Source organism: Archocentrus centrarchus, chromosome 16, assembly GCF_007364275.1.
Source record: "Archocentrus centrarchus isolate MPI-CPG fArcCen1 chromosome 16, fArcCen1, whole genome shotgun sequence".
NCBI lineage: Eukaryota > Metazoa > Chordata > Actinopteri > Cichliformes > Cichlidae > Archocentrus > Archocentrus centrarchus.
Window position 1 is genome coordinate 30237685 of NC_044361.1, and position 14601 is coordinate 30252285.

The window sequence follows — 14601 nt, forward strand, 5'->3', positions numbered from 1 at the left end:
TAAGAGGTTATTTCATTTACAAGTGCAAAAAAGCAACAAAATGCCTACAATTAGAAAATAAAACACACAATTTGAAACAATAATATAAATAAAATCCATCCCTCAGTATTTCAGCCAGAAAAGAAAAGAAAAACTGCGGCAACTGAGATTTGCTTAATAAAGGTATCATGACCATGAAATTATAAGGTCAGCACATCTTTAAGAAAACCAAAATAAAATGAAAATTTCATAAAACTTTCATTTCATTACACACCTCTGAAATGATAACTTCAGTAAAATTCTGGCCTTGGCCTTCTCAAATGGGTTAAACGCAGGCCTACAGGCCTCAGATTTAATGGGTCTAAACTAGAAGCCTTCAGTCTGGGATGGGTCTGTAGGTGCTCACAGTCCCGCCTACTGTTTCAAACTTGCATTGAACATTTAGGTCAGCGAAGCATAAACAACAATTAAAAAGTTCTTGCTTATGGAAAGAAAACAGCAAGGATTATCATTCTAGGTAGGCAATGTGCAGTTATATTTACCTGATCTCATTACAACAATACAACATATAACTCAGTTTGGACTTTGCTCAGAGTATAAATAAAACAGATTAGTTAAAAGTCCTGGACACATTCCCCAACTGGCCAAATCCCAGAGTGGCTTTAAACAGCCCAACGGAAGGACTAAATTCTATGAAATAGCAATAATATTACCAAATATCAGGTTTCAGAAATGAAAAAAACAAACAAACAAAAAAACACTAGTCCAAACTAACCAGTGTTAGTTTGCTCTGCTGGATAAAAAGACAATATGAAAAAAGATAGTGTTACAAACTGGCTCAAAGCGTGTGACAGCACGTATTTTAGATTTCCTTAAATGAAAGCTAATTTATGTTTCATAACAAAACCAAAAAGAAAACAATATTTGGGCTACTTTTTATAGCCTGGAAAGCCCAGGTGAGCTGCATTAGCTGACAGCATCCCTTGCCAGCCAGTTATCATCAAGAGTTGGCCGGGATCTGCCTGGAAACAATGAGAGGAGCAACTCAACAGGGAGTACTCAACTGAAAGACAAATAACATGAATACAGAGATGGGAGCACAGACGGCATAAAGAAATGGGAGACTGGAAAGGGTAGAAAAATAAAAACATTAAAATAAATAAATAAAACAAATAAACTGCAACAACCACCACACATGGTGAGTGCCCCACACTCTGTTTGTAAATATGTTTTACCTACGATTCCATATTTATTCTGAATGTTACCTGTTAAAAGCCTAAGACCTGTAATTAATCTGGTGGTCTTTATAAAAGAAACCACACTTACTCACTCTGTGACTCAGTTAGCCTCTCAGTTACGTCAAGGCTTTACTGCTATTACCTTGTTAAGAGCTGTTGTTTGCTAAGATAGCCTACACACAGACACGCACGTATGCACAAAGATTAGTCAGCCGGGGAGGAAAAATACATATTTCAGCACAGAAAAAAAAAAAAAATGCTTTTTGTGACCCCAGTTGCCGCCAGAGATTTTTTTTAGTTTGAACATGGCTGTCCTTATCTGCTCCACAGAGGAGCAGATGCAGGGTAATTCAGTTAAATTAATCAAATCACACAATCAAGAAAATAATTTAACTAAATCTATTTTCTCCTATCACATATGGCATCAACTTAGTTACCATCCCAAGGGTGGGCAGTTAATTTTCCCGAGGGGCCACGTCAGAAACTGTGATTGTTGTGCAGGGCTGCACCAATGAGCCCAACTCAGTTCTGTTCAGTATCAATATTTTATCTCTTTATAGATTATTGGTGCTCCACACAGTCTAAAGCACGCTAAAAGAGACCTGATCAAAAACAGTTAATCTGACTTTCACAGATAACAATATTTGCTTTTATGAGCTGACAGTAATATAAAAACGCAACAAATATTTTAGCTTTTAAATTAGGAATATTTCAGAATGTGATAAACTGTAAACTGTCATGATTTGTAACTCAATTTCATCCTGACACGGCATCATCAAATCTCCAGTAGCAAACATGCACTTAAGTAGTCAGTGAGGTATGCTCAATTACCAATGAGAGAATAATTTCTCCGACATTTGGGGTTAACCCACATCTGCTGAGGCTACATACTACAGACATGACTGCGGTGGACCAGTGCACTTTGTCAAGTGAACACCAAACACTGAACTGAATAATACTCAGGCCAGTGGAGACCAGGATGGAACCATAGAGATGTACGGCTCAAGTTTTATGTTCTGTTTTTGACAGCTGTGGCAGCTTCCATGATCCTCTGTGGAAAATATTTTAAAAGTCTGTTTTCTGTCAAAACTCATTGCTCTTTCAGACATGCAGTAATGCAGATATATTGCATGTTATTGATTTATTTAACATACACTGATTGCTTCAGCAATCAGCATATGATTGACTAGCCCCCGTCTTTAGCCTGCGATTCCTCAGTAAATGCATCGTTTGTTCACATTATAACAATAAATTGACTAGTCCAGGAAAATCTTTGTCATTCTATTAAGAGGATTTTGTTATTCAAGCTGGAAACATTCCTCAGAGATTTTGGTCCATATTGACATGATAGACTCACATAGTTGCTGCAGATTTGCTGGCTGCACATCCATGATGCTAATCTCCCATTCCATTCCATCCTACAGGTGCTCTACTCGATTGATTTCTGTTGACTGTGGAGGCCATTTGAGTGAACTCACTCTCACGTTCAAGAAACCAGTTTGAGATGATTTGAGTTTTGTGACATGGTGCATTATCCTACTGGATGCAGCCATCAGAAGATGGGTACACTCAACACAGAGTGAAAAGAGGCGAGTGAAAAAGAAATACTCAGTGGATCATGGGGTATACTGCAGTCATAAAGGGATGGACATGGTCAGCAGAAATACTCAGGTAGGCTGTGGTGTTTAAATAATGCTCAGTTTGTAGTAAGGGGCTCAAAGTGTGCCAAGAAACTATCCCCCAACATCCCCGCCAGCAGTCTGAACTGCTGATGCAAGGCAGGATGGATCCATGTTGACCCTACCATCCAAATGTTGCAGCAGAAATCAAGACTCATCACACCAGGTAATGTTTTTCTATGCAAATTGTAGCCTCAGTTTCCTGTTCTTAGCTGACAGGAGTGGCGTCTGGTGTGGTCTTCGTTTGCTGTTTGACACTTTCAGCATTCCGAGATGCTCTTCTGCATACCTTGCTTGCAGCGAGTGGTTGATTGTGTTACTGTTGCTTTCCTATCAGCTCAAAGCAGTCTGGCCATTCTCTCACCTCTGACATCCAAAATGCCTTTTTTTTTTTTTTTCACAGAGAACTGCTGCTTACTGAATAGTGTCTCTTTTTTGTACCATTTTCTGTAAACCCGAGAAACGGTTGTTTTGGGTAGATCCATGCCATGTTCAAAGCCACTTCCACATTTTGATGCTGGGTTTGAAATTCAGCGGCTCATCTTGACCATGTCTACATGCCCAGATGCATTCACTTGCCAGCATGTCACTGAGTGATTAGATATTTGCATTAACGACCAGTTGAGCACGCATGCAAGATGAAGTGGCCAATGAGTGTACATCACATGTATGCATAGTGATCCTCTCTCACAAACTGCACAAACATCAGAAACTCACTAATGAGTCTGGTGTGTATAAAGGGACCTTTCCTCCCTCAAAGACTTTTGTTGTGTCACAGCTGATAAGTGGGCTGTAGACTCACACACTTCCTATTACAGTGTGTGTGGGGGTAAAGATAAAGAGGTTACATGAAACTCTGGCAGGTGGCGTTACAAAGAGATCCCTAATTTAAAGTAGTTAAAAGGTCACGCAAGTTTCTTCTTGGAGTCATCTTTAGTTGCAAACTTTCCTCTATGCACCTTTTTCAGGGACCTTTGCATATTCTCGATATTGGCTTTTCTCAAGGTTTGAAATTCATCAGGGTCTGAATTCTGGTATGGTGTAGCCAACTGACTGTTTTTAATCCTATTAAAATGGTCTAGTCAAGTATATAAATTGGTGACATTTGGTGTGTTCAAAACATGAGTGCTAACATACCCCTATTAACTGTATAAGGGAACCAAATTCCAACAATTATAAATCCCACACCATGTTTTGAAGGAGTTGTCCAATGAAGGAAATTCCCCCAAACTGCTCAAAGGTCACGGCCAGTGTGTTTTGATTCCATTAAACCTCTACAAACAGAAACAAATCACACATCTTAGTGTGCCCGCACCTTATCACTCACTACAGGTGTGCTTTCCAATAAGTAATCAACAGGTGAGACAACCTTGATATGGTTATTGTTTCTCATCGGTGTGTCAGAAGAGACTCAGTGGGCCAAACAATACTGTGAATGACTTATTTGAAAATGAACAAATATTGTATATTCCAATGTGTAATAAATGCAAAGGTTATCTAATTTTTTTGTCTATATCCATCCTTAAAAAAATTAAACAGATGAGGTGTGGTTTCTGTACTGCATAACGCTGCAGTGTGAAAAATAGTAGTGTACAACTGACTCACGGTGCGCTCGTCTAGACACTTAAGAAAAAAAGACCTCAGGTTGCTGCAATACTCACAGCTGCTTGTTGAAGCTCGGCCAAGTTTTTTTTTGTGTGATTGTATCTGCCTTGATCTCTGGCAAATAAAAAGCAGGAGGATGGTCTGCTACAAATTACTCTAAATAAGCAATTATATTTTAACTGGTGGGCAATTGATGCGCACATCACTTAAAAACAAAGTGATCAGCTCTGGAATAGTATCTGACAAACGGCTGATTGATTGAACATACAAAAACGGATTAAAACAGTGTTTCCCATGCAAGAGTGGTTATAATTACAGCTCAGCATGATACTTTGTGACTGTCTGTGTACTCTGACCATCAGCTTTACTTATTGTAGTTAACTAGTGCGGTTCCTGCTGTCAGTGGCCATTAGCATCAGCATTAGCTCCACATGTCCGTGGAGGTTCATTTTTAAACTGGCATTTAAACCTGGCACTTCTTCGGGTCCCCAGCAATACATCAAACCCCATGAGAAGGAGATGATGAGAACGGTAGTTGAGAAAAGTGTAATTAGGCCTCTGCTCAGTTGTTATAAAGTTATTAAGCTGTGCAGAGTTGTACAGGAAGCTGCCATCAACAAGTAAAGAAAAAGCTTTCAAAGACAGAAAAGCAACATTTTCATATTTCCAACTTTTACTAAGTTAACCTTAAGCAATGCTTTGCTGTTTAAAGTGTCATTTTCTATAATACCTATGCAGAACTACACACGTAGACATGACCGGTCACTTGAGGAGACAAACAAAGACCGTTTATTGTAACTGCAGTTGCAGCTTTGAAAGTGGCTAACTTTGTCTGGACTGTAGAAAGGGTCCACATCCACAATAATTCAGTTAAATTAATTAAATCATGGAAATAGGAAAATGTGACATGAGTTCATCAAACTATTTTTTTTTTTTTTTTTGTTATTTTAATCACAGAAGGCATCAGTTTAATTACACTTTACATAACCGCTGGAGTTTGATGATCAAAGGAATCAGTTTAGGTTTCACAGACAACTGTGTGTCATTTTAAATTGATTATAATGTAATGTTCTAAACTCAGCTTAATTTAATCCAAATATTTAAACATCACAGCCTTTGAGAGTCACACAAATCTGATTGGCTGTGTAAGACGGGAGAGCTCCAGGTAATATCTCGCCATTGAGATATTGGATCTCAATGGGAATAAAAACAAATATGCATACCTTCACATGCAGTAATTTTAACATTTTCATGGCCCTATTAAACACTGTCGTTCACTTTCTGTAAACCTCTGGGTTCTTAGTCTGGGTGACTCACTCCTCTCATTGGTGTTTAATGGGCCATAAAAGAAGCCATTACTGGTACCATTCAGGAGAACTCCTTCATTATATGTTGGACTTTTCAAACACTGTCAGTTTTGATATCTTGATGATGCCTCGAGTGTTTGTTTAGAATTCAGTATTTACAGTCATGTTTGTTTTTAAATTACTACAGTATAATCACGTTTTTGCACTAGGGCTTGAATGTTATTATTGTCTTTAAGCATGAAGCACTAAAACAAATAACTGTTTATGTTACACATGACCTTAAATCCACAAATCCTGTAACATGGCATGTCTCTGAAATCACTTTTGCAAGTTTGTGCAGTCTTATTGCATTCTGGTCCTGCAAGTAACACTGTTTATTTTGGGGGTTCATGCTTTACTGACATGTTAGATCTAACAGCAAAACTGTGATCTAATTATTTTTATATGATCAAGCGCGTAGGAATCCAGCTGTTCCTGCTGTGTACACACACACACACACACCGAGACAAACAAGATCATACTTTCCTGGAGCTGTGCTGATTTTCAGGAACTTCTCTGTGGTGTTAACTTGGTTTTGAATAACGGTCACCACAAACACATCTAACAGGGAGGAAAAAAAACATTCTGTTGCTGAAAACCAGAAAGAGAATGACCTCCAATAAAGGGCAGTTCACGTAGTCAGTTTTTCATATGAATAAGCACATTTTTCTTCTGGTGCAAGTAATAACTGTGAATGATTAACCTGCTTGTAGAGTGTGTGTGCAATATGATACAGTTAACTGTCTGCCTCTGACCCTTCCTGTTAGCCATCATCTCCCCGCCTGCATCCTTCTTCTAATAAATCCAAAGGGGGCTGTGAGTAGAGCTGACCCCCCCCCCCCCTCCCCCCAGTGAAAGTGCCATAGAGCAACTCCAGATGTGAACATCTTCCCTCTCTTTCTCTCCTCCTCTGTCTCCCACACTCTCCCACTTCCACCACTAGTCCACCCGCCCTCCCCCATGCAGCTACGAGTTTTCCATTTCCTTTTTTGGTGAAAAAATCTGGAACAGAGGCAGGGAGGAGGACATTTCGCCACTGCCGACAGGAGAGTGTATCTGGAGGTCTGTGTATTTGTGCTTCATCAAGGCAATGAAACAGTCGACTCAGCATAAACACCGCTGCATGTATACCCATTCAGGGACATGCACAAATTTGCACTCACGAAAACGTGCATGCGCACACACACACACGCACACACACACACACACACACACACACACACACAAATAGCTTAAAAATATCTGAAAATTAAAGACGTACGCTTTTCACATTTTTATATACACTTTTTTATTACCCATGCACGGTTTGTCTCCCTAAGATTTTCTCGCACTCACACGCTGATGCCTGCCCACTCTTTTCCCCTGACTTCACACACGCACGTACACAGAGAGATTTTTCCTAGAAAGACGTTTCAAACACACCAAATGGAGTCTTCTCTGGCTCACACAGTAAAGTCCACAGAAATCTATGAGCTCTTCAGGCATAATGACCACAAAGATGCACAGAATATAAACACAGAGAATACAAAAACTGCTCAGCAACATCAAAATCAGTGTGAATTTATTTAGTAAGGCTTCAAAAAAGGCTTCAAAAATAAAACTAACAATTCAGCCATTCTCATCTGAGTTACAGTTAGGTTCATACAGGCCTGTTCTCCATCTTAAAATGTATATTTGGCAACTCTGACTCACCAGCATCAAAGCTGAAATAATGACATTATTAAGATTTTTTTAATAAATTTTTTTCACATACATTATATCATACAAACTTACAATGAAAAAAAAAAACAGCATCAACAGAAACAAAATAATTATTGCGGCCAATCATGAAAGACGGTGCATATTCCTGCCACACACAGCAGTAATGTTGCTGTTTCAGCTTCTTTTGGGTTATAAATGCTGGCTCTTTGCACAATGATTATAAAAAAAAGATTCATTACAATGACTAAAAAAAAAGGAAAGAAAATGAAATGTTATGTAAAAAGTGTCATTGCAAAGCTCAACATAAGCAGATACATGACCAAAAAAAAATGCTCTGTATTTTTTGTGCCTCGTCTTTGTAACAGTTACATGCAGGCACGGTGAGTGTTTTTATGTGCACATACATACCCAAAGTGCAAACAATTTGCAGTGACTAACAAAATATGACTACGATACTAAACATATGTTCAGCTTTTCATGTTATTCTTTTCATTGTTACTTTTCATTTATAAAAAAATTGTCTAATTCTTTAAACTTTTCTTTTACAAAAAAAAATGTCCCACCTCCTTCGTAAATCATTATATACAGTAAATTGTTTAAGATGAACAAAGAAAGACAAACAACAGAGAAAGGTAACTGACACGTGAGGAAAAGAAACATTCAAAATGCATAAAACTGCAGTTGGAAGAGCATTAAAACAGTAACTCCATTACACTTTTAAAATACAGACTGCAAGATTTATACACTAGACTGTATCAGTGTTCGGTGTCTTCTCTTCAGAGCACAATTTCTACCTGAAGTGACATTTTACTCATAGAAAAAATAAGAAATGGTTTGCAAAGTGACAAGCAGTTTGCACAGTAATAATAAAGGCACTCCATGAATAAAATCATTACGTATTTGGTTAGGGAAATCTTTGTGGTGGTTCATGCAAACAATTCAGCATCAAAACAAGATTTTGAACACCAGCGTCTGGATTAGAATCAAGTCAAGTAACTGACATCTTATAAAAAAATGACCTGAGGCAGTATGTGTTAGCCTGTGTTACCTATCTTGGTAATGACTTGTGGTTCTCGGTATAATAAAGAGTGAGTTGAGGGAAAGGTGGGATTATGGGAAATAATTGCTCTATAGGCTGCTGTGGCAGTCACGGCATAAGATTCTGTCACCATCAGGGAAAAAGCCAGCACCAACAAGCGAAACAGAGCACTGCGAGCAGGTGAAACACGGCTGATGCCACTGCCGATCTTCAAATGAGATGTACTTTCCTCCTCCGAAGCCTGGCACAGAAAAACAATGAGAAACAAACTGCTGAAAGTTGATAATCATGTGCGCAAACATACATACACATATATATACAGATAGAGAGAGAAAACAGAAAAATCTACATTAGGCAAAGTTAATCTGTTTTATAAGAGGTGATATTTGAGCCCAGTGATAAGTTTCAGGTTTTCATGGCATTTAACAATTTTTTGGGTTTTTTTTGGCCTTAAATTCTCTGTATGTACCCACTGTGGTTAAAGCCATAAGGTAGCACTAAAGGTAGCACAGCTTCACAAGCCATGATAGTGCTGTATACACAGTGATGCAATCTTGCCTGTGATGGGTTTGCTGCAGGCCTCACACTTCTTGGCGTACAGGCTGCCAAAGCACTTGAGGCAGTAAGGGCTGTCGTCCCGGGAGGTGAAGTGCTGACCTGCCAGCTGCATCTTGCAGTTGGTGCACACAAAACACTCCTTATGCCACGGCTCATCACGATAGGTCACTCCACCTTTAGTCAGGGTCTTTAAAAAGAAAAGATCAACAGTCACGTGGGAATCCGGCACACTACTGCAGAGATGTAATCCAACTCATGTCTGCCGTGTGTTTTAAGTGTAGCAGTTTACCAGTTTCTCAAACTCTGCAAACAATGTGCCTTAATAACACAGCTAACAATGTGGCAGCTTTGCTGACCTTTTTACAGCGTGTGCAGCGTGGAGCGAACTTGTCCTCGTAGCAGGGCACGCAGTAGTGCTCATCCTTGTCGGGAATGAAGGACTTTGAGCCAATTGGCTGTGCGCAGCTGTGACAGATGAAACAGCCCTCATGCCAAGTAGAACCAGCATACTCTAGTTTTCTTGTGCCTACAGTAACAGAGGAATGGAAAGAAAGCAAAGAGTCACAGACAGAAAAAGAGTGATGGAAAGAATGATTTTAAAAGTGCTAAGCTAGCATCATTTACATGTCTTTATAGGATAGTTAAGATCATTTTGCTATTTTTTTGTGGTTTTATTAAAATAGGAAATAAAACCGTTGAATTGCATGAAGACATATAAATCTTATTTTACATCATAATAACACAGGCCCCATACTTGTTTCCTACAAGTGAAAACTGGTGGCAGGCCTTAAAAGAAAAGGGATAATGCCATTTTCCCCTCAGTGTCCTCAACCAATTCATCTTATATCCCACGCCTGTTGAGTTTTTTATTATACTGGTTGGTTTATTCTACAGTGACGTAGTGGTTTGTGTTGTGCTGACATCTTGTATTACTGCTGTCTGCAGATGGCTAACGTTTCACTGCCTTAGGCAATATGCTGTGATGATCTCCAATCAAAGACACCAAAATCCCCTGCAAACCTTTCCAGATTATAAGCTGGTCTGAATTACTGTGGTTTGAGAAGGATAACATTAACTGTTAGGCATGCATATTTGACAGATATAATAAAATTGAACATGTTGAAATATAACTCAGTGCTATTTTCTCAATTTTTTTTTTTTTTGGAAGGGAGGAATTTCAAAAGAATGCAATAAGCTTAAACATTTTTTTAAACATGCAGTGAGTTTATAACAAAGCAAAAAAAAAATATCTTCATGGAAAGCAATATTTGCCTAAATTAGGAATCATAAGAACCAAGTATTTAATTGAATTCACATACTCCTTTTAGCATTAATCTTTACAATTCAAAGCAACGCCTAAAGTATGCTTTCTGCACATAATCTAAAGTCAGCATGCTTTAAATTGTCTCTTGACTCTAAGGGCCTTCTTGCTCTTGCACCACAAACCACTGTGTACTCTGCTGCTACAGTGCACACTTACACAACTCTTTCAGAAACGGATCTCCCAAATATACAAGATGCAATCAAAAGTTTCCACTACCACACATTTGGTTGACGTTTGAATCAAGGTCATCTCCTTGAACAGCTATACACTGCCCCCCAGTTCTCCTGCTAGGTTTTTGACTAGCTGCAGGCGTACATTTGTGATGCACACTGGATTTCCTCCAGGCTGTCAAAACAGCCACCCTTCAACTTCAAGTTGCAAGGAGCTAAAATTGTTGAGTGGGGTGAGAGGTGAGTGAAGATTGTGGCACCTTGTTGCACAATGACGTGTGCCGTAGTTCAGGTCATTTGCACACAACGACCTTGCTCATGCGTCAACGGACTGGCATGGCTATGCGTTGGACCTATGCAGAGCCTTTGCACACCTTTGCAGACTGCCGGTGAAATTAAGTATTCAAACCAAAACAGCTGCAGCCACTGTGTGTTTTTTCATGCAGTTCTTTTGATCTTTGATGTTTTTTTACTTTTTCATCCATCTGTCTCCCCTCCGTGGTGAATACTCCCTTTCCTGTTTAGTCCCACTTTTAAACCAATCAGCATTCAATCTATACAATAGCATCATCTCTGTTGAGCTATGTACTGTTCGTTTTTTTTTTTTTTTTTTTGAGGACTGCACACAAGCGCATCTCTGTTGACTGCATATCCCAAATGCTTCACTCTGCATAGCTAAATACCTACGCAAACAGACACAAACATGGTACCATGAATCCCATTTTAGGACAGTAGAACTTGGCACTCACAGTCTGATCCTATGGGAAAAATTCACAGTGTGCCTGACCTGATGCACTGCTCTTAAGGCTTGGAAACTCCAGGCTCTTCTACTGGAAATACTCTGTGGTCTCCGGGTTCATAGTCGGAGACCCAGCACTCAACAGTGACAATCCTTGACATTAAAATGATATCACTTAGCTTAGGCCAAATTTAAATCACTTATAGTTTTTGGCTTTTCCAGGTGCAGTAGCAGAACTTCTTGATTGTTCCTTGTATGATTCTTTTGTTTGACAAATCAATTGTTCTATAACAAAAGATGCCATAGTTATAGTCCACACAACAATAGAGATGCTGATGGTGCCAAATGATTTTCAGTGATGAAGAGGACCATTGTCTGCGAATGTACAACATCTGGTTGACGATCTCTGGCAATGAAAGCATTTCAGTACTTTTATCAGAACAATCTTGCCAACCCAAGCGGCTTCTGTGGAATCAGTTTATACGGCTTTAGTGTAAACTGCTTTTCTCCTCAAGTCACCAACACTAAGCTCTAAGACTATCATTCAGCTATTACACAATGATAAGTATGCCTCTGTTTTGGAGGGTGTTTATGTTATCTGATGACAAAGGATGGTAAGTGGAAATACAGAAGTGCAGTTATTTGCAAGCAAGAAAGTGTCCCTGTAAACCTGTCTCACATAGTACTGAATAGAAAAGAAGAATAAGGGGGGGAACACTGTAGTCTTCAGTGAATCATTTGCAGCTTTAAGAGGGCTGCGTAAGCTGCTACAGGGGTGCTGGAATTTACAGATTTCCCTATCTCTTTTTACGATCAGTTTACTGCCAGCCTGCCAGTCATGAGGATCTAACTTAAAGACGTCAAGTAAAGCAGACTGTCAGTTACTCTCTCACTTTCACCCCTGGCTGGTGCACAGTTGTGGACACTTGTCTTTGCCTTTCTCATGTCCATCCTTTTTCAAGGTCCTCGCTTTTCCCTCTTTTTGTATCTGCTTTATTGTTTACTTTATACTTTTCATTTGACCCTGCTTTCTGGAGTTTCCCGTGTTATAGTCTTTTTCAAGTTAGATGGCTATATTTCAACTTTCAATTTGTATTAGTAAAGTGCCATAATTTTTGACACTGGGTTTTTATTTTAATTTCAGTCAACTCTTTCCTGCCAGCTCATGGTTTCAAATGTGCCAGAACTTTTTTTACTGCCATCAGAAGAATATTCCATAAACATACATGCACAAAAAAACTGTAATTAACTACAAGCCAAATTTAGACCAGAAACCTAGTTAACAGGCACATCTTATCTTCAAAGTCCCTCTGCACAGAAACCTACCTGGCATGACAATCTTGTCACAGGCTACACACTTGGAGGAGAATTCATTACAGTAGCAGTCATTGCAGAGCAGTGCATCATCCTGGCTAGTGAAGGGCTCATCTGCCAGAGAACGATCGCAGCGGAAGCAGCGGAAGCAGTGCTCATGATAATGCCGGTCTTCGTAGAAGAGTTCCTGGCAGCAGAACAAAAGAAGACAACGGGGACACTGAAAGTCATTTCATACACTTACAAATCTGTCCAAGAATTAAACTGAATTGAATTATGATGCATTTCCTCCATAATATTTCTCTTCATATGTTTCAGAATTGCAATCATATAAAGGTGGCAACTAAGGGGATAATACAGGATGAGCAGAGAGGAGTGCTGGCCCGGGCTGGGTCAGATGTCTGTATATGCAGTAACAAGGAGGTTGCACATGTGTGCACTTATGTGTGTGCCTCTGATTTTAAAGGTCAGGCATGTGTAGTGAATTAACTGTATACAAGGCATTAAGCCAGGAAAATGCTGGCTTCATTTATCATTCACCACGCTCAAGGGTGTTGAAACTGATTGGAATTTTTAGCTACGGAAACTAGCAAGCGCTGTGACATATCCCCACTCAGAAGACTCCGTTATGGAACATATTGGTTTTAAATGATCCACTTCGTGTTAGTGTTTTCCATTAAGAGAGGATTAAATTTGAACTTGATTGTGGGAAAGAGACAGACGTTCCCTCATGTTGCATTTTTTTACTATCTTAGGCAAAATTAGTTCATTGGCTTATGTGGACTTTGTGGGAATTGCCTGCATAATTGCACACTAAATTAGCCTTTACAGTGCCTTGCCACACAAAATATATAGAATACGCCTCATTTCCTATGAATTATGCATCATTAACATGACATAACTTCTGTTTTAGCCATTCAAAGCCATGTCAAAACATTGGAAAAATGACTTAAAGCTAACTGGATTAGTTCTTTGGTGTGGTTTATCTTTGTTTAAACAGTTAATACAAAGTTCACACTGTGGAAAGAGATGCATCATATGTGGAATTAATTCCAAAAGGAAATTCTTTATATAAAATCACCATTTTATCTTTTTATGAAAATGAAATGAAAGAACCCGTTTCAGTTTCAATTCTATATGTATTCAACTTGTTACTCTTGCTGTGCAGCACATAGCTGATTACATGTCTAGTCATGTTAAAAGGGATGCCTTACCCTTGCGTCATGGCCAATCAGTTCTTTGCACTCGTCACATGTGTTCGAGAACAAGCTGTCATAGCAAGGGATGCAGTAGGGACTGTCATCAGACTGGATGTACTTGCGGCCATACAGGGATTCTTTGCAATGGTCACAGTCAAATCGGTCAGCCATTGTAATTCTCTGTAAAACAGAAGGGATGCATGTAGATCAGCAATGAGTTTTAAAAAAAATGCTAAGAAATGCAAAAATAGAAGAGAACAATGAGCAGCAGAGGAAAAAAGATGGGAGTGTGCTGAAGCATGATTCAGTCACCTTTTCCATCACAGCAGCTGAACATCAGTGTAGACTTTCACTGCCAATATTTATGTTGTAAATACTTCAGCTTGTACCAGCAATTGCACTGAGCTCAAACAAACACACAGCGCAAGTGGGAGCAAGTGGAAAGAGATGCAGGAAAGCAGTGAGAGAGCGAGTGAGAGGCAGTTCAAAATGCCTATTAACTTAACTAACATTAACATTACTGTGTGGTGAAAGTGTGGTAGGTGCAGAGGAAGAGTGAGCTTTCACTTGCTGTCTTTCAGTACAACACCTTCCTGTTTCTATGAACTATTTAAAATCTGCAAACTAAAGACTGAAACATCAAACTGAGCAACCTCTGCTGTGATTATGACAGAATGAAGTAGTACATCCTTGCACAACGCGCGAAACAT

The 14601-nt window shown here is 39.2% G+C and overlaps 1 protein-coding gene across 1 annotated transcript; it reads right to left on the reverse strand.

Moving 5' to 3' along the window:
* Positions 1-7391: 7391 nt before the first annotated feature.
* Positions 7392-14071, reverse strand: LOC115794185 (four and a half LIM domains protein 3). The gene is made up of 5 exons (XM_030749538.1): positions 13907-14071; positions 12705-12879; positions 9502-9671; positions 9146-9332; positions 7392-8828 (listed from the first exon to the last, which is right to left on the reverse strand). The coding sequence occupies exons 1-5, from the start codon at positions 14060-14062 to the stop codon at positions 8677-8679; spliced, it is 840 nt and encodes a 279-aa protein (XP_030605398.1). The 5' UTR covers positions 14063-14071; the 3' UTR covers positions 7392-8676.
* Between the last annotated feature and the right edge of the window lie 530 nt (positions 14072-14601).